This window comes from Anomalospiza imberbis, chromosome 25, assembly GCF_031753505.1.
Source record: "Anomalospiza imberbis isolate Cuckoo-Finch-1a 21T00152 chromosome 25, ASM3175350v1, whole genome shotgun sequence".
In the NCBI taxonomy this organism is placed as follows: domain Eukaryota; kingdom Metazoa; phylum Chordata; class Aves; order Passeriformes; family Viduidae; genus Anomalospiza; species Anomalospiza imberbis.
Genome location: NC_089705.1, coordinates 3,228,284 through 3,248,327, shown reverse-complemented (window position 1 = coordinate 3,248,327; position 20,044 = coordinate 3,228,284). Strand labels below are relative to the sequence as shown.

The 20,044-nt window shown below is 51.3% G+C and overlaps 2 protein-coding genes across 2 annotated transcripts in view; one reads left to right on the top strand and one right to left on the bottom strand.

Annotated features, from left to right (window-relative positions):
- Positions 1–7,791, top strand: part of CDCA8 (cell division cycle associated 8) — a 438,802-nt gene extending 431,011 nt beyond the window's left edge. Inside the window, exons 2-11 of the mRNA XM_068172736.1 lie at positions 3,762–3,851; positions 3,932–4,129; positions 4,327–4,367; positions 4,851–4,926; positions 5,258–5,388; positions 5,642–5,715; positions 6,031–6,129; positions 6,297–6,423; positions 7,188–7,274; positions 7,602–7,791. Coding sequence (XP_068028837.1) covers positions 3,770–3,851; positions 3,932–4,129; positions 4,327–4,367; positions 4,851–4,926; positions 5,258–5,388; positions 5,642–5,715; positions 6,031–6,129; positions 6,297–6,423; positions 7,188–7,274; positions 7,602–7,658 — 972 coding nt within the window. The 5' untranslated portion in view covers positions 3,762–3,769 and the 3' untranslated portion in view covers positions 7,659–7,791. The remainder of the gene's footprint in view (positions 1–3,761; positions 3,852–3,931; positions 4,130–4,326; positions 4,368–4,850; positions 4,927–5,257; positions 5,389–5,641; positions 5,716–6,030; positions 6,130–6,296; positions 6,424–7,187; positions 7,275–7,601) is intronic.
- AIRIM (AFG2 interacting ribosome maturation factor) lies at positions 2,040–3,603 on the bottom strand. Its single transcript, XM_068172404.1, has 4 exons — positions 3,340–3,603; positions 3,091–3,273; positions 2,877–2,998; positions 2,040–2,522 (listed from the first exon to the last, which is right to left on the bottom strand). Exons 1-4 carry the CDS (start codon positions 3,600–3,602, stop codon positions 2,455–2,457), a joined length of 636 nt encoding a protein of 211 aa, XP_068028505.1. The 5' UTR covers position 3,603; the 3' UTR covers positions 2,040–2,454.
- Positions 7,792–20,044: the final 12,253 nt, after the last annotated feature.

The following is a 20,044-nucleotide window of genomic DNA, read 5'->3' as shown; positions in this document are numbered from 1 at the left end:
TTTGCCTTTTCTTTTATATATATTTTATATACCTTTTATAGATCTTTTATGTATTCTCAGTGCTCTTAGAATACATACTTTTAATTCCTTAAGTCTGATAACTTAATATATTCCTGGTATTCTGCTAAGCCAGAAAACCAAACATCCTAAAGGCCTTGTAGATGAAAGATGGAAAGCCCTATGCTATCTTGAAAAACCAAGGTCCCATCTAAAATACATCCTATAAACTAAGATTAAGCCCATCCATGAGGGAATACTTTAAGATGAGAAAATGTCACACTTTATTCAAGCATCTCATTGAAGCATATTTATTAGATATACTAATTTGCAAAATCTATAAAATTGTAGACACAATCTCTTGGGTGTACATTTCAGCACACTCCACCTTGATGAAGTGCTGCACCATAAGGATCCTAATTAAATACCAAGATAAAACCCTTTATCCGTTAACTGTGTCTGGCTCTTAATTTTAGGACCAAGGAAAAGGCATCACCCTGAGCCCGCATTTGGTTCCCCAGGCAGCTGGAGCAGCAGCTGCTGCTCTCACTCACCTCCCTCCTGCCCCAGTACTCAGGAAGGTGCCGAAATCTGGCACCCAGAGACATCCCTGTGCTGTGAGCAGGGGTCTGACTCAGCCCTGCAGGCTGGCAAGCAAGGAGGAGCAGGAGTGGCCTTTCCACCTGCCTGCTGACACGTGTGACACTGAAAGGCTGAATGCCCACCCTGGCTCTGTTCATGGGGGAGCCCCCGAACCCCCGGTGACTCCGGGGCAAATGCCAGCTGAAGGGAGGGCTGCACACACGAGGAACTGTGTCCTCCTTAGCAATGGGGTCTCTGGCAGCCATCCTGACAGAAGATGCAGATCTGCAGTGGAACAAGCCCACAGCTGATCCCAATTAGAGAGCTCTGATGCAGACTCACTTGCACCCCGCAGAACGCTGCTGACAAATGCAACTGATGACACGGCCCATCAGCCAGGAACAGCACAGAGTAATTAATCACACCAAAACTTCAATGAGCACCTCCTTCACCCCATTTCAGTCAGTCAGAGTCAGGGCATGGCCACTTGCAATGCAGAAAGCTCCCTCAGCACTTTTAGCAGGGCTGTTGTTAGCACAAAGACAGACATCAGGAGCCAAACATCTGGGAGAAGCAGAAGGGCCACCACTGAACTGTGCTGAACATCTTCCAGAATTTAAACCCATTTGTTCATTGGGCAGCTGTCCTGAAGAGAGGCTGACAGAAGAGGGTGTTGAAGGGTTGTACAGCATGCACACATGCAAAGACAATTCTGCATCCAAGCTCACCGTGACCTACTGGTTTGCAAGGATGACACCCCTGATTCACCCTGAGCCATCAGCCATGCTCCAAATCCTGTGTAAGGAGCACAAGGCTGTACAGCCACGTGAGCCTCCACCAGGCCACCGAGCCCTGCCAGGAGCAGAACCCACCTGGGCAGGGTTTTCTTTGCAATTACAAATTCTGCGTGTGAATAACTGCAGCTAGAACTCATGATCCCCATCCCTGATGGGAGCACTGGCAGCCCTAGCACTGAGCCAGCACTTTCCCACCCCTGGCACCCCCCAGCACTCTGATCTGCTCCCCTACAGTGTTCACGGGTCACGCAGTGCCCTCAGGTGGCCACGGGGATGTCCCGGGTCGGGGACACAGAAACACGAGCACAAACACACCCACAACGTGACCCGTGCAATTCTTTACTGGCTCTCTGAGAAGCTGCAGCTCCTTACCAAATACATAACAGAGAGACAAACATCCCACTGCTTCCCGGGAACGTTCAGAGGATCAGTGCCATGGCCAACAAAAGGTGTCCCTGAGCTGTCAGCAGTGGCTACCAGACAGTGATATTTTAAGACTGATTTCAGTGGTAACAGAGCAGTACCCTTGAAAAGCGCCCGTGTCAGAACTCGGCATCGTGCACCTCCATAATTGCATTTTCAAGCCAGATTTGCTTCCTTCCTCCTCCATGCCCAGGTGGGATGAATGCAAACACACTGCTCAAAGACATGAGGTGAACACTGTTTCTAAACCCTAATCTGACATGTTTTCTTTATTTGTAAGGACAGAGGCCAAGTATCTTCCATGGCACCAGCCTGAAGGACTCTATTACACTCACACATCTGCAGCACCTCATGTAAGTAAGTATCAACATTTTTACCATGACACAAGACATGCATGTCAGAAGAGGGAAAGGACAAGTTCCACAGCTGGAGGTGACTCCCTTCTATCCTCACAGCTTTTTCAGCTCAGCCTCTTCTTCAGAGACCATGGCCATTTCCACTTGAAAATGGTACAGTTCGAGCATTTCATGCTGAGGGCAAGACTCAACTCATTCAGCTTCCAAAAAGTACCAGGAGAGCTCCCTCAGCTCTTCATCCCCTTTGCAGCATCGCAGAACATGCCAGAAGCTGGTCAGTGCCAGTCCGTGCTGCCCTGTCAGGAGCCAGGTGAGCAGCTCACCTCGTGATGGTTCTCCAGGAACAGTGAGACCTTCAGGAGTGTACCTGAGACAGAGAGAAAACAACAACCCTGTCAGCTGGAAGCAACAGCCCTGTATTCTGTACTCCCAAAAACTTGTTACTAAAGGCAATAAAAAAAAAAGTGTGGGTAAAACTGACTGAGCAGTGAGCCCTTGCCACACTGTGAGGGAGGATGCTGTTTCCAGCTGTGCCCAGCTGCGATGGTGAGTACTTTCACCTGAAGCTGTCCAAGATCTCAGAGCAGGTCACAAAGATCGACTGAGCAGGGTCACCCACTGCTGCTGAGACCAGCAGAGCCAGCATGGCCAGGCCTGTCCTCAGGGGACATCAGCACGGAGCCCTGGGAAACACCCCTCGGCTCTCTGTACACAAAACTACCTTGAACGACGTCGTCCTCTTTGTAGCGCTCCAAAATCCTCTCCCAGGACTGCGGGAGGGCTTCCACGTCCGCCAGGCTGTCCAAGCTGAGGCGCTGCAGGAGCAGTTTGCTCTCCAAGTACCTTCGCGCCTGGTAAGGACAACAAGGACAAAACAGCCCCCCCAGCGCTGCCCTGACACCCCCAGCGCTGCCCTGACACCCCCAGCAGGATACAGGTGCCGGTAGTAGCGTTCCACGTCCTGCAGCCCCTCCAACACGTCGGCCAGCGAGGGGCAGCGCGGACCACGCCGCAGAACCGCCGCCAGCCCCAGCTCGGCCGGGCCCCGTTCCTCCAGGAGCCGCAGCGCAGCGCTGCTGGCGGCGCCCACGGCGTCCCGCACGGCCCGGAGCTCCTCCCTGCCGGCACAGCGGGGTCAGCCGGGCCCTCGCCCCCTGCCCGCCCGGCCCCGGCCGCCTCCTCACCGCCGCTCGCCGAGCTGCTCCAGCAGCGCCTCGGCCGCGCCGCGCTGTTTCTGCCACAGCCGCGCCCGCAGATCCGGGAAGGCGCCGAGCGGCGCGGCGTCCCACGGCAGCCGCCGCAACGCCCGCATCTGCGCCGCCAGCGCGGCCAGCGCGCCCAGCAGCGGGGCCGCGGCTGCCAGAGCCGCCCGCGCCGCCGCCTCGGCCCGCGCCGCCGCCTCCAACCAGGCCCGGAGCGCGGCCACGGGCGCCGCCATCGCCGCCATCGTCACCGTGAGCGTCACCGGGCGGCGCCGCTCCCGGCGCGTCACCGGGCCGCGCCGCGCCGCCATTGGCGAGCCGGGCGGCGGTTGGGTTTGAAGGGGATCCCTCAGCCCGCCCGCCCTGGAAGCCAGCCCGGCCCGCGGAGAGCCCGCCGCAGAGAGAGCCCGCAATGGCCCCCGCCAGGAAAAAGGGCAGCTCCACTACCCGCCGCCGGAAAATGGAGGCGTTCCTCCAAGACTTCGACAGAGAAGGTAGGACAGGGGGAAGGAGGGGAGCGGGAAGGAGAGAGGCCCCGGCCCGCGGGCAGGGCTAACGCTGCGTCTCCCCGCAGTGGAGCGGCGGCTGAAGCGGATCGAGGCGGACGGGGAGCGGATGGTGCAGGAAGTGGAGCACATGTGTGATATGGCCGTCCTGCGGCTGCCGCCGGAGATCCGCGAGATGAACTGGCTGGAGTTCTTCGGTGCGCTGCGGGGCCGGGGGTGCTGGGCTGAGGGACCCCTTCCCCCTCAGATAATAAACCCCAGCGGGTGTAAGGGAGGAGCTGGGATCCACCCTGCCTGGAATCCCCAGGGAAGGATCCCACAGGCTGCCCGTGGGTGCTGCTTCTGTTCTCTAGGGCTGGAAACTGGTTTGTGCTGGGATTTTCAGCCCCATGGTGACCGCCCTGCTGCGCTGTGTGAACTGTCCCGGACATGTCCTGATGTGTCTGATACGTTTTCTTTCTAGCTCTAGCAATAAGTGAAAATGCACCGGAGGACGTGGCTGAGGTAGGTTTCCAGAACAAACACAAAGCTCTCTAGAGCCATCCCACTCTGCTCCTCACACCGGAATAGAGCGCTGGAGCATTACAAGAGAAACAGTTACATCAATATTTTCACAAATATTTCTTTAAAATTTAACAGTAAGAGAGGCCCGTTGTATCAGGTTTACGTGGTCCTGCTGCTGCTCTCTGTTGATCTTTCCTTAGCTGCTAGAGGGCACTCCCAAATCCCTGAGAGCACATGCACTTTGCAGTAAAGGACTGCATTTCCAAGCTGGTTGAGCAGCAGGGTGTAGGAAAGGCACACCTGCAGCTGCCAGCCAGGCACTGAGTCCTGAGGGAGAGCAGAGATGCATGAAAGGGCCAGTTTGAGCACAATATGGAGCTCATCTGGCCATAGAATTATTGGGGGTTTGCTCTACACCTTGGACTTACACAAACATTGGGCTGCCAGCAATCCCAATGGTGCCACAAGTGTTTTTAATTTTAGGCGGACAGGGAAATAACAAAAATCCGCAGGCTAAGCACAGAAGTCATTGATCCCCTGCTGGATGTTGCTGAAAAAGGTGAGTTTAAGCATTGTGGCATGATTGGTGAGGTGGAAGCATGTTGTGGTTACTTAATGTGAATAATCATTCAGTTCTTGCTCACATCCCTCAGTATGTTTAAACCAGGAAAATAATCCTACTTTTATCCCTAATACCTGCAGTACATCTAATTAATTTCATTAAAACATTCAAAATAACCCAAAGTAGTGCTCTGGCAACCATTAGGATTGCATTGGAATTTGGATATCTGAAGCAAATTGTTGCCAAAACTGCTTGTAGCTGTCTGCCTTCCCTGCTAAATAATAATTTAAAGTTACTATTTACTTAGATAACAATTTTCTCTTTCTAGTGAGTAAAATCAAAAGGAGTGTTGAAGCTGATGAGGAAGCAGAGCCTACTTCACTTCCACTGCAAAAGAGATCCCGACTTGCCAGCCAGTGTCCTTCAGAGGCTGAGAATGGGGATGCAAGGACTGCCAAGGTGAATAGCTGTTCTCTGGGGTGACGTTATTCTCAGGATAGGAATTCCTGACTGAGCTGATGACTAGGGATGTCCAGGATGCTCTGAGGGAGACTACACACAGCTGTTGCTTCCCAGAGAGTTCTAGCAATGGGGGAGTGTCCCAAAGGCTTGCATGGTGTTTGTTCTGAGCATTTTGTGTGGGAGCCTCTGTTTGTGTGGACTCAGCTGTCCCACAAGAGGGAAGTGACTGATCTAGTGATGTGTGCTTCAGGTGAAGGCATCCACCAAAAAGCCACCCACGGCCAGAAGACCTCCCTCAGCGACAGTGAAGGGCATGAGCAAGAGGTAACAGGGATGTCTCTGTCTCATCTCTAGAAATGGAGAGTGAGAGTGCAGATATAAATATCTCTCTTTGGTGGGGTGGGCTTTGGCTCACTAGTGGTGGAGGGGAGATTTGTGCCACGCCACAGGGCAAAACTGATGTGAATGAAAGATGGACAGCTGCCTCTCCTGTGAGAACAAGCTGTCCCCAGTTTTGGGGGTCACTGGTTAGTAATAACCCCTCGGTTTAGTGGTGGTCACTTTCTTCAAGCCTTTGACAAGTGCCTGTACACTTGGTAAAGGTCATGCTATGCACAGATGTTTATTTCCCTTAAACAGATCAAGCAAAAACAGCTTCATCACTCCAGCTACTGGCAGAATGGTTGATACCTGTGCTCGGGGAGGCACCTCCATGGTTACACCCAGATTTGATCCCAGGTTTGTTAACACAGACAAAAAATACATTTCCCTTCTATCTCTGATCCAATCTGCTTCACGCCATCTGTTTACCACACAACCTTTAGTGGCTCTTTGAACCTGAAATGAAAGACTTGGACTAGAAGTGCTGTGAGCAAATACCACTCACTCCTCTCTTGTCGTTTCAGGGTGTTCAAGACGCCGGGTCTGCGCACGCCCGCCGTCAATGAGCGGGTTTACACCTTCTCTGCCAAGGGCAGCCCCCTGGCCGACCCCGAGGACGTCATCCTCACCGTGCCCCTCGGCGGGGGAGAGGTAACTCCTGCCCCCTCACCTGCTCAGGCAGGGCTGGGGGGATGCACAGGCACCTCTTGGTGCATCACCACTTCGGTTCATCCACTCTTTAGCTGTGCCACTGCAGTTTATCTAAGGGGCTGATTGAGCTTAAAACAAACCTCAAGAGACTCTTAGCCAAGGGCAGACCCCTCGCTGACCCTGAGGATGTCATCCTCACTGTGCCCCTTGGCAGGGAGGAGGTAACTCCTGCCCCCTCACCTGCTCAGGCGGGGCTGGGGGGATGCACAGGCACCTCTTGGTGCATCACCACTTCGGTTCATCCACTCTTGTCTCTTTAGCTGTGCCACTGCACTTTGTCAAGGGGTTGATTGAGCTTAAACCTCAAGAGACTCTTAGCCAGAAGTGGGACCTGCTCAAGCTGGTTGAAACAGAGCAGGAGGGTGTTTCACTGTGCATTCACTTTAAAACACTTAAAGCAGCTGTAGTGCCAGTGTAGTGGGTTTGATGCTGACCAACTGCCAGTGCACCCACAAAAAAAAATCATTCACTCACAGGCTTTATCCCCCCTAACCACAAATCAAGCTATTTAAAACCACCACAGCCAGCATTGCATTAATGCACTGCAGGAAAGGTGTGAGATGAGTTTCTATTCCAGCTGAATGTAGTTTTCTGCCTGTCTATACTTGGATCTTAATCTTTTTTATTTTACTTAACTTTTTTACTGTCTCCAGCTGCTGCAGCTGGCCAGACAGAAAACCTGAGATTTGAGTTTGTTTCCACAGAGCATACGTTTGACAGAAAAGGATTTGACCAAGAAGAATTTTCTTCAGCTGAACCCCAAGGCCCAAGGGCTCATGCAGAAGCTGTCAGTAAGTCTGGGTGTTTTTGTGAACCATAGCTATAAGGCAGTGCTGTCCCTCTGTCACCAGTCAGGAGACTGTTGAGCTGCAGTAGAAAGTCCTTATTTCCCCCTGGCCCCTTGTCTTGGATTTTGGCTGATGTCAGAGTGGAAGAAGCAGCGTGGAGGAGGGAAGGGAGAAGCAGGAGCTTTACATCACATCTGGCTCAATACACAGTGGGGAAAAGAGCTGCTGTCACTGCTCTGAAAAACAAAGTTATGCTTTAGGCTGAAGCTGCTGGTGGTTGTGGGCTGTACCAGTGTCTCTGACTACTGATTGATTTCTCTTTCCTTTCAGATTTGTCTCACACAGGCTTGCAAAGAGGCAAAAATTCCCCTGGATGGAAGTCAGTGAGAAAGACATCCCTCTGTAGTTCTTATTTTAATTTGTATCTTCCTTTTATTGATGTACAGAATGGAAGCTAAAAACTAGTTATTTTACCTGTGATATGTAATGGGATCAAAATAAATTGAAATTTGGAGAGAAAAACATTCCTTATTTTTTTATTTCCTTTAAGGTTGAAACCATGAGACTTGGAGCTTGCAGATTAGCAAGTGGGCAGAAAGCCTGATGATTGGCATGTTAAGAGCCATGTTCAGAGTAAAGAACTCTGCCTCTCTAATTTTGTCTACAATTTTCTTTTTCTTAGAAATAAACCTGTTTCTTTGTAAGCTGGTGCACTGTCCTTTCCAAAGATGCCTCTTTGTCCTTGATTTAAGCCTCTTTGTCCTTGATTTAAGCCTCTTTATGGGGCTATAAACAAGGATGTTGAGACTTTGAAACCTTTTCTATATTTGAAAAGTTCTACTTTTGTCAAAACCAGGCCTGCAGCATGGTTAAAAGGGAGACAAACTGTAATCAGAGCTCTTTGGTGCAGGGTGTGGCATGGGAGAAAGCCTATAGAACAGCATTTATACATTAATTTCCTTTGGAGAGCAAGCATTTTATTGTATGGAAGACCTCATGTATATACCATGGATTTGGAAAACTCTCTTTGAGAGGTTTTAGCAGATTCTTCTGATGGAAGGGATGATGGTTTGGAACAAATTAGACACTTCTCCAGGCAAATTTTTCATTCAGGAGTTCTTGATTTGAAGGTGCAGGACAGCACATGCAGCTCTCTCCCCTGACCTGTGTAATTCCACCAAAAATCCATGTTTCCTGGGTCAGCTTGAAAGCATAAGGAGGGAAAATACTCCTTAGCATCACTGAATTCATGAGACTTCTCCCTTTTCTAAATCAGTGACTGGGGAGCTGTACCTTCAAAGGTGAAATGAAATGCATCTCTGGAAGGTGCATCCCCACCTCCCAGGTGTATGTCAAGGCTTCCTTGAGTCCAGGTGGCAGAACGGGTCCTGGCTTTCACAGCCTCACAGCTGAAGGTTTGAGCCTCTCAGGAGACCAAAAGCACTGTATCCAATTTATTCACAGATGGGAGCTTGCTAAAGGCTGGATTTCTCTCTCAGCTGAGCTGCACCTCCAATCCACCTTGCCTGTAAATTTTATTTGCAGCAAGATAATAGGGAAATTGTTGTGTCTGGGCCTGGCTGTGGAACTGAGGAGGGGGCACTGCTAGGCTGTCACCAGAGCTGGAGAAAGCAGAAATGTCCTCTTAAAATCCAGTGGGAGGAAGCACAGCCTACAGGGTGCAGCTTCAGAGTGATTTCAGCCTTGTCTCTGGTGAGAGTAGGGAATAAATTGTCTATCTCTGAAAATTACTGCCCACAAGCCACTGAGCTTTACACTCCCCTCAGCCAGGAGCATTATTACACTGAAAAGCAGGATTAGACAGAATTGCTAATTTTAGCATTGCACACAGACACCAAACCCCAGACACCCCCTTATCTCTCCAGGGGAAGATTCTGCAGCTGTAGTTCCTGTCAGGGCTCCTGTGCTCTGCTGCTGCACCGGTGTCTGTGGCTGCTCTGTCAGGGTCACAGGGCCACCAGCCCAGAGCAGCTTTCCAGGGTAAGATCAATAGTTACAGGTCAATTGTCTCTATAAAGTACAAATCCTGCTGATGGTGCAGAGTTCAGGGCTGTGCTGAGCAGGGCAGCCCACAGGCTTCTTACACAATTTGGATTTAATTCCTTTGCTCTGGGGGTAGTAGCTGGAAATGTCAATAAGGTCTCAGCTGCTGTTGCTGAGTCCTGAGCAGGACTGAGACCTGATTACAGTGCCAAACTGAACACAGTGCCCTGGGAGAAAGCTCTGCATCTGATGCTGTCAGATGTTCCCGTGCATTTCACTCTTTCCCAAAATAAAGAGTTTGTGATTTTTCTTCCCACTTATCCCTGAAATAGTCTGAGAGCCCTGATGCAGGAGGGAAGGGTCAGTGCTCAATGGCAGCTTGCAGATCTGTGTCTCTCCCTGTCTACCCTGCAGCAGAGCTGGGGCTGTGGTGGGAGAGGAGTAGGAGCAGGGCTCTGCTTCAGCTGGAAAGCTGATTTCCCACAGAGGGTGACCTTGTGGCCTGCGAGCCCAGGAAGCTGGATCCTGATGGCACTTGATTGATGGCATCTGAGGAGCCTTTCTCTCTCAGCATCAGTGGCTGCCTCTGCTGACTGCAAATGAGGGCACAGGAAGCCGGGCAGCGATGGATGCCAAATGGAAGGTGCAACTGGAAATGCACCTGTGTGGAGCGTGGGCAGGGGAGGCCCGGCCAGGACAGCACTGAGCCAACAGCTCAGGCCCACTCCGACACTCCTGCTTTGTCTTTCTGTTCCTTCATTAGTGCTCGGGAAGGGGACGGAATGCTGCTCCAGGGGAATCTGCTGGACAAAGAAACCCTGCCAAGAGCTGCTAGCACTGAGTTCTGTCTGGCCAAGCAGCCCCTGCAGATCAAAATGTGCCAGAGCAGGGCAGGGATCTGGAGCACAACTTACAGCCCAAGAGCATGTGGAAGCACAGTGGGGAGCAGAGCACTCAGAGACCACGTCACAACTGCCAGGCCTCAGGGAATCCTGGATTTCTGTGCCTTGGTTTGCCTTGGCACAATGGGAGCCTCCAGGCTGGTGCAGCTCGTTCCCCAGGCCAGCACATTCAGCCCTTGGGCGGCGTGGGGAGGGTGGGAGAGCTGAGCACTGATCAGGGGCTGCAGCTCAGCCCTGAGCACCAGGTTAGTTTGTGCATGAGTGCCCAATTCCCTTGCACCTGAATCCCCAGCACCCAAACAGGGTCCGGGCAAGGGCCTGGCAGCAGTGTCAAGCAAAATGGGAATTTGCTGGAGAAGTTTTTCTAAAGGAGCTGCTGTCCTGGGGACCCTGACTGAGTTGGGGGTCCAGAGAGGCACCATTGGTGCTGTCCCCATGGCTCCCCTCTGGTCTCACCAGGGCTCAGGGTTGGGAGGATGTGCCAGCACAGCCCCAGCACATTGCCTCAGCCTTGCTGTGCCCAGTGAGCAAAGAGATCCTGAACTGAAAAGGGATTTTTGCTTCTATTCTTCCACCTGCCACCTTCCAGAGGTTTCCAGGGTGGGGGACAGTGAAGCATCCTTTACACCTGCCAAGCTTGAACGGGGCCATTCTGTCCTGTCCCATGGCTCAAGGAGCTACAGTGGCTCTGCAAGGTGGGACCAGAGCTGCCTACAGGGACCCAAGTGACAAATTGCCAGTGACATTGTTGAGGGGAGCACGCACAGGCAGTGATGGGGTTGTAATGAATTAAGTGCTGTTCAAATTGATGCAGGACTGCTGTAAGGAATGTGTGTGTGTGTTGTGAGGAGTAGGACACAGGTGTGATGAATATTGTCCATCAGCTGTGATAGAAAGCCCATCATCCCAATACATATTTTCAAAAATGAATTTAAGGCTGAAAGAGATTATTAAAAATGAGGAGAGGAAATTGTCTGGGATATATTTAGAGTCCCTTGCTAGGTAAGATGAATTCCAGAAGTCAAAATACTGCCTGTGGGGTGAAAGGGATCGATGCTGATATTGTGGTGGCTCATGATAAGAAGATAGGGCTGAGGCAATTCTCCTGCCAGGGGAGAGTGTCTGGGGAAGGAGAGCCCTTGCCTGGGACTGCTGTGCTAGGGACTGGTGTGCTGGGCTCCAGGAGGGACACACAGTGCAGGGACTGTCCTGGAGCCATCAGCCCTCCCCCAGGGAGTGCAGCGGGTCTCTGTCCCCAGCCCCGGGTCTGGCTGGTCCCTTCCCACCTCGGTTTCCTTCCTGAGCCTGTGGGCACTTTGCAGCTGGATGGTGGGGACTCAATCTGGTGAGGGATCCTGGGATGCCAAGAGGAAGAACGCTTCTGCAGAATGAGCTTTATGAGCAATCAAGCCTGGAGATGCTCAGGAGAGAAACCCCCAGCACCGGTGCTGGGTGGGCTTAGGCTGTGCCCCTCTCCATTTCATTCCCTGGCACTAAGAGGACACATCCCTGTATGCCAAGAGCTGTGCCAGCTGGGTCTGAGGAGATGAGCACCGCCAGCCTGCAACCTGCCATGCCCCGGACATCTGGAGAGCTGGGGTTTGATCTTGGCTGTTTCCTCACTCTTTCATTTATCTCTCTCTGCTGTTCTGGATGACAAGATCATTAGAAAGCCAGTTGCTGTTGCTGAGCTCTTCCTCCCGAGCTGTGTGTAAGCGTGGACGATGCCTGAAAGACAAGAGGTTTAATTGTGTTCTGCCTGCAGCTACGGGATGTCAGCCAGGCAAATTTAAAGCCAGGCTGCATGGGGGTGGGAAATGCACCTCCATTACTCACCAGCCTGGATGAGGTTTAGCTTTATTGTATCCTGAAATAGCCAGAGCCTGGGAGGTGCTGATTGAAGCCATTTGAAAACATGACAACATCCTCGGGACAAGAGGTGTCTAATCTAATGAAGCCAGAAGGCATTAGATAAGAGCTGTGCAAAGCCAGGAAAACACAATTAAAGCATTCCTAAGGACTGCTGTCGACCTGCATCAGGAACACTGGGACAGAGATATTGGTACAAGTCTAATGAAAATAAATGATCTGTTTGAAACATTCCTCAAGTCAGTGACAGAGCCCCTGCTGGGCTCAGCCTTGAAGGGTCCCACCAGCCACGAGCTGGTGCCTGTGTGGGGTTCCCTGAGCAGGGCTGGTGGCACCTGCCTGTGCTGCACGGGGGGCATGGCAGGGTTTTGTCTTTGCAGCAAAACAGCCCAGGAGCATGTCAGCACCCCATGCCCTAGTGATGGAATAAAGGAGCCACTGGGATTAGTGCCCATGCATGGCATGTCAGGGCTTTCTCCAGACAAAGGCCCTTCCCGAGGCTGGCACTCCGATGCCTTTCTCACACTTTGTTAACCAGGCAGGATCCCCTCCCTCCCTGCAGAGTTTTGTAAGATTTTTGTCTTTAAATAACCCCTTAAAACCCCTCAGGGTGGTGAGCTGCAGGGGCCAGTGCTCTGGCTGGGTGGGCAGTAGTCCTGCCCAGAGCCCCCCTGTGTACCCACTGTGCTGTTGGGCAAGTGGAAGGGAAGGAAAGGCTCCTTTTCCTTCAGTGCCCTGAGTGCACTGTGCTTTGTGCTCTCTCCTCCCAGCTCTGCAGTATCAGAGCTGCATTTAGGATCTGGGTTTCATGCTGGACCTTGGAATAGAAACACCTCCCTTTAGACTCTTGCTATCAGAAATAGTGATTAAACACACCCACTCCTGTAAATCACTGGCAAAAGGAACTTGTCTCAAATCACGCTTCTTTGGCAAGAGTTTAAATTGACAGTGACAAGCTTATTTCTGGAAGAAAGTTTTATTTTGGGGAGTTCGATTCATTGTGCCACTTCTCATTTTGATGCAGTGTGATGTGATACCTAACACATCCTTTTTCCCGTGAGGCAACGCAGGGATTTGTGCATTGCTGTGAGACAGTGTGTGCCTCACAGATCCACCCGGCTCTCCTCAGGAGAGACAGCACTTCTAACCATGATTTTAACCAGCTCAGGGAAACTCTCATCATTTTTGAGGTCCCTGAGCCTGTTTTTCCCTGGGGATGTGCAGCGTTCCTGATGTACATTCCGTTACCCTGGGAGACTGTATTTACAGTCACCAGCAGCCATTTATCCAACACAAAATTGATATCACCCAAGAACACCTAAATCTCACAAAAAGCTTCTTTATTGCCTTCTTAATCTTTTTACCTCCTAGTGTTTAATAGAATTCACTTAAAGATATTTAACAGCATAAACCCCCAGGGCTGAGTGCCATCTCTAGGGCTGCCTGAAGGGACAGCCCCACCACCTCTGTGCTCAGGACTCCAGGAGTCCCTGGCCCTGCAGCCACAGGGTTTTATGAGTCAGGCCTGGCAGCACTGGCTCCTGCCCCACTGCTGCTGCTGCCTTGAGAAGGCTGGCCTAGAACAGAAACCAGACAGAGTTAAAGAATAAAGCAGGGATTTATTAAAAGGAATCCTCAATGGATCCACCTTGGGCAGCACGAGAGCCCAGCCAGGGCTGCACCCAAGATGAAACCAAATGGTCAATGGACACCTGGTCATGGGGTCTCTCACTTTTATAAGTTCTGCTCCATTTGCACATTGGAGTTCATTGTCCCATTCCAGCTTTAGCCCATGCAGTCCCATCCTTCTTGTTTTTCTCTCTTCAGGCACGTTTCTGCTCTTGGCCCTGAGATTTGATCATTTGTCCTTGGTCCCCAGCTGGAGAAGGAATTGTTTTGTCTCCCAGCTCTGTGAGGAGAGCTCACCACCCCTAATATGAAGCTCAGACCCACACACTAAAGCAGCACAGAATGTGAAAAACATAAAAGCTAAAACCTGAGCCATCACTGCCCCATCACACCTGGCTGCATTAAGCTTCCAGCAAACAGAGACACAGCATTCCCCTGGGAACATGTCAGCAGGAACAGGCTTCATTATACAGAAGGGATTTGCAAGGAAAACCTGAATTGCCCTGTTCTAAGTTCTTTTCCAAATGCTTCCCCAGGGTGCCTCTGGAACAGATGATTGAGGGCTCCCACAGGGATGTGATGCTGCTGCTTTAGTTCAGCCCCATTACGGAATTTAAATACTGTGGGAGTTAATGGAAATGTTCATGGCTGCACACGCAGCAGTGAGCTGGGCTCCCAGCACGCAGGGCAGAGCAAGGGTAGCTCCCCACATGCTGCAGGTGCCAGGGATTTGCCACAGCACCCGAGGAGGTGCCCAGCAGCAGAGCAGGCAGGGGGATGACCCTGGCTCCGCACCACAGAGCTGGCTCTGCCACCCTGACAGCTGTGCAGCACCCGCAGAAGTGACTGCTTTTCAGAGAGTCCTATGAACAGTGGTGCAATGCTCCTCCTGGCACAGCCAGCTCCTCAAAGTCTGGTCTGTCAATAAACCAGAGCTCATTAAAATGACTTTTTAATTACTGACATCCTCTAAGTCAGACATCATCCTTAAAAAACAGGGCGTGGGAGCAGGTGCCTGGGGAGAACACCCTGTAAGTGCTCTTCATTGTTACAGAAACTCCAGAAACCTCTGAGCAACCTCATGTCTCTCCTCCTTCCCCTTTGCTCCTGCTATTGGGGCTCTGGAGGTGGCAGAAAAAAGGAAGCTCTAGCTCCCTGAGCAGTGGCCATGCCCATGCTGTGACAGTGGCTCTGGAGCACACCTGGACCTGCTGACAGAGCACAGCTCCTCTGCTTTTGTCTGTGCTCCTTCAGGGGTGGCAGCTGCCCAGGAGCAGTCGCTGTGCCGAGCGATAACAGCTGTTCTTTGTCTGATGCTGGAAGTGCTTGTCAGCCTCAGGAAGATAAAAAGGCTGAAGATATTTATAATTGTGTAATTAAATGGCTCCTGTGCCTTCCAGGCAGCTCTTGCTGCTGTGCAGATGGCCCCGCTCTACGTGGCAAGCCACAAGTGCAGAGGCAGCTGAGGTCACCCCTGGAGGGGTGGGTGGCTGCTGCTGGCTGGCACCCAACCCTGTGCCAATGTCACCCAGCCCTGTGCCACTGTCACCCAGCACTGCTCCAGGGTCATCCAGCTGTGCCTCCACTGGGCCACAAATCCGCACATCTGTCCCACCCTGGGCACCCCTTGGCCAGGCAGTACAGGTGCACCCACCTGGTCCTGGCCGAGGCGGGTGGTGCACAGCCCTGGGGACAGCCCCGTGTGGCACTGGGGACAGCCCCGTGTGGCACTGGGAGCCCGTCCTTGGTGGGGCAGGAGGATCTGCGGGGGTCTGGCCGTGTCCCAGCCTGTGCAGGGCTCTCCAGGCACACGTGGGAGGTGAACAGGAGGAGGAAAGCAGCGACACTTGAACTGACAGATCGCTGATTACCATGACAAATGGCACTTGCTCTTCCTAATAATTAGCAATTATTCATATTCAAACCTTGCTCTTGCTCCAGACCCAGGTTCTTTTTAACATCCCCAGGGCACTGCCCTCCTCTCGCCCTTGTCCTTCCTGTGCGGGCAGCGTGGGGACAGGTGGCAGCAAGGCCAGGCTCACCTGAGCCCAGCACTCTGCTCTCGGGCTCACCATGGCAGCACAGATGGGTCTGGCAGCATCTCTGCAGAGACAGGCCACAGGAGGAAGGGGGAAGGTGATGCATTTCATGTCTGGGGCTGCTGTGTGGCAGTGAGGGGCAAGAGGAGCAGCCCTGGCTCCTCCCTTGCTCTCCCCAAAACCCAGACCCGCTGGTGATGCCAGCTGGGTGCTGTGGCAGCTGCTTTCACCAGCACCATGCAATGGAGGTTTTGTTTTAAAAACCCCCTGTATGATCAGCACCTGCCAAGGGCTGAGCCCGTCCCTGACAGCAGTACTGCACATTGGGGTTCCCTGTCTGAGCCATATGGACCCCCCCTTTCACCAGAGCCCCTTTGGGGCTGAGCGGGGTGCAGGGCTGGAGCAGAGTGTGCAGGCCAGGACAAGCCAGGACAGGAGGTGTCCCACAGCTTCCAGCAGAGACAGTGCCAGGAAGGCCACAGAAGAGAGATAAACCCATCTCCATGTCTCCCACGGAGGCTTTAGGTTTTATCGTTTATATCTTTCATATTCTGCACTGCTTTAGTGTGCAGTTCTGAGCTTCATATTAAGAGATAGTAAGCTCTCTTCACAGGGTAGCTAAACAAAACAATTCCTTCTCCAGCTGGGGACCAAGGACAAATAATCCAAATCTCAGGCCCAAGAGCAGAAACAACGTGGACTGAAGAGAGAAAAACAAGCAGGATGGGACTGCATGGGCTAAAGCTGGAATGGGACAATGAACTCCAATGTGCAAATGGAGCAGAACTTATAAAAGTGAGAGACCCCGTGACCAGGTGTCCATTTTGTGACCATTTGGGTTCATCTTGGGTGTAGCCCTGGCTGGGCTCTCGTGCTGCCCAAGGTGGATCCATTGAGGATTCCTTTTAATAAATCCCTGCTTTATTCTTTAACTCTGTCTTGTCTCTGTTCTAGGCCAGCCTTCACAAGGCATCAGCACAACTGCCAACAACTGGGCAACGTCTTCCCCTGGTTGGCTGTGACTGGGAATCCACTGTTCATCACCCTGCTGCAGAGCTCTGATTATTTCTTTACAGAGCCAGTACAGCCCCAGCCAGGCTCCATGAAGGCTGCCTGCATTAACTGACCAGCAGTAGGCAAATAGACTTCACCCATTCTAAGCACCTTTCCCAGCAGCAGCCACTGCTGTCACTACACCAACCTGAGCTCCTGTGCCTGTTCCTGGGCACTGAACAGCCCGGGAAAAAGAGACGTGAACGGCTGAGAGTCGCATCCAACCATTTTTAAATATCATTGCTTGTGCTGAGTTTGCTGAGTTTGCATTTCATGTGCTGGCCATTCACTCAATAAAACAATTAATTACATGCCTTAAGTGCAGGAACTCTGCAGCATTTTCCCTCTGCTCAGCAACATCCCCACACTCACACAGAGACTGGCCACAGCCCTGACAGCTCCACGCTGACAGCACGTCCAAGGTTGTCTGGTCCCAGGGGTGGTGGAAGGGGTTCCTATTGTAAATGCAGGTGAGTTTGGTGGGAAGAAATGCTGATGTCTGACTCCAGATCAGAAGGCTGAATGATTTCTTTATTATAGCTATACTATAATACATTAATATACTATTTAAGGGAGATACTAAAACTACATACCTACTTTTTCTAACTACTATAACTCACTCACAACTCATGACCCTCTCTGAGAGTGCAGCCACAGGTGGGTTGGATTGGCCACCAGGCTCAAACAATCCTCACCAGAATCCAACCAAGCCATCACCCCAGGTGAACAATTCTCCAAACACATTCCACATGGGAAAAACAAGGAGCAGAAATAGAAATTGTTTCCCCCGTCTGTGCTCCTCTATGAAAAAATCCTGAGAGAGAGAAGAATATGCCTGCCACAGGTTCCCAGCTCTCTGAACAGCACCTGGCCCACAGGCCAGGCCATGCACCTTTCTGCCCACACAACATGCACCAGCAAAGCAAAGCAGGTGCTTTTCCCTCCCCACAAAGCGTCAGTAGCAAGAAACCACCCCTCCAGCCTCTCTACAGATGTCACCTAAGCACAGATGTCATTTAACAAAACAAGGCATTACTTCACACCTTGATGCTACTAAAACTGTCCCTTACTCACCACGTGCCACCTTTGATAAAGTGGCATTCTCCCCCAGAACACTGAAATGACCCACACAGACAAACCAGGGCAGGATTACTGGTTGGTTTTACTCAGGTATTTAGATAGCTCTTTATTGCCAGCTTCAACCATGGTTCAATAAATACAAAATTTTAAAAAATGTCAATAGATTTTTATTAGCATTTATAATAACTATTATTATTATCATTATTAATAAATATTCCAAACCGACTGAGATTCCCTGGAGATGTCTGACTATAGTTCAAACATGAGATGCACACAGAGTCTCTTATATTACATTTGTCTCAAGCTTATAAAAATATATATTGACTTCTCAAGTGTGTATTTACAGTACTTAGGATGTGGCTAATGAATATAAAAGCATCTGGAGATGAACCACCTTGATTCCCATTTGGTTTCCTGTGAGGGGAGTGTTGCAGATGCTGCTCCCACAGAACTGGGGCTCTCCCAGCCCGTGGGGAAGGCAAGAGCCTCATGACATGCCAGAGGCGGGATGGGAAGAGCTCAGGGTCATTTTGAGGCATTTCCCTTGCAGCTACAAAACAGCATTACTGATTAATTTAATTATACTACTTCCCCAAGGAGAGAAGCTGAGAGGATGCAAGTTAATTTTAATATCATAACAACAATCTATAGCTTAATCTACAAATTTTGTTATCTCGTGTTGGTGAGGAGCTCAATTAAAGGTGTTTATTCTTGCAAAAACCTGGGCTAGAAGGCTGCTTCCATGGGGGGCTTTCCTTTCCTTCCTTGTAGGAGAGACCAGGAAAGCTGATGACTCCTGTTTCTGCTGATTAGAGCCCATCCCAGAGCTCAGCTCCTGTGGGACCCCTCCACACAGCCACGGCTACATCCCACAGGAGCCATCAGCCCTGGCCAGCCACCGGCTGCTGCAGCCCAGGGAAACAGCCATGACCACAGATAACTGTGCTGAGGTTTATCCCTTTGCAGCTGGGCAACATCCAGAAAAGCAGATTCCAGGGGCCACAAGTGGCACCCAGAGCCGGCCCCTTCTCACATTCTGTGTTCTGGAGGCAGGGTCTGTTCTGGGGGACTCAAGGGAACACGTTGCTGCCTGCTCATGGCCAAGTTTGTTTTCCAAACACTGCCACCTCGCCACCAAGCCCTAGATGTCTCCAGACCTCCTTGAGAGTAAGTGAACCAGCCTGGAGCCAGCTCCTCCAGGAGCAACTTCCCAGCATGACTCCTGCACCCCAACAGAGCAGGGAGAGGGGAGAGAAGAGCCAGAATCAAGCTAGTTCAACCCCCTGCCTAGAGACCTGTAATATACTTTCTCTAGAGATAAAATGTAAACACAGAGAGCACACGAATTGCACTCGAGCCTTGGCATCAGGCATTTCACTAAATGCAGGGCTCGGCTCACTGCTATTCCTCTTCAGGCTGGGAAACGGCGGCATGGCAAGTGACCAACCCGACTGGAACGGGCCAGACTTAGAGAAATGATTTCTGTTAAAAACACTAACCAGGAAACTCTGGGGAGGGAGCATGGTTTGAACTGCAGAGGGGGCAGGAAGGAGAGATCTTGTTTTCCCCAGAGAGCAACAAACTCCCCAGAGCGTATGCAGCACTCGCCTGGGCAGAGTGGTCACCATGCCAGCCCCAAGGGGCCCTTCACCCAATCCTCATTCTCATCCTCATCCTCTCGGAGCAGGCTAACAGGAGGGTCTGACTGGAGCAGATTTCCAGCCAGACTCTGAGCATCTCCCACAGCCTTCATCCCCTATGTAAATCTTTGCCTTTCAGCATTAATAATTCACTTGAGACACTTAAAGATCACCATAAAGCCTTACAAAACTCCATACAGAGCTGCAAATACCCATTTAATTAACTAACTTCAAGGAAAGTTGTATTACTAAGATGCTATTTATGTTTTCTCAGGGATCAGGCTGCAGCTCTGGGAGCTGCCAGCATGCCAGGCAGGCTCACAAAACTAATTTTGGGTGTGCCCTGGATTGCATGGATGCAGACAGCACCATTTCCTCTGTGCTTTACTGGAGAACATTTGGTTTTGTTCACCAGCTGAGGTGTCAAAACTCAGTGAAGTAGCTCATGGAGCAGAAGGGATGCAGCTGGGAAAGAGTTTCCTTCAGCACAGATGGGGAAAGTCACCTTCCAGGAGTTGGGCACTGGGTGAGAGCTGCTCTCTAAATTTAAAAGCAAT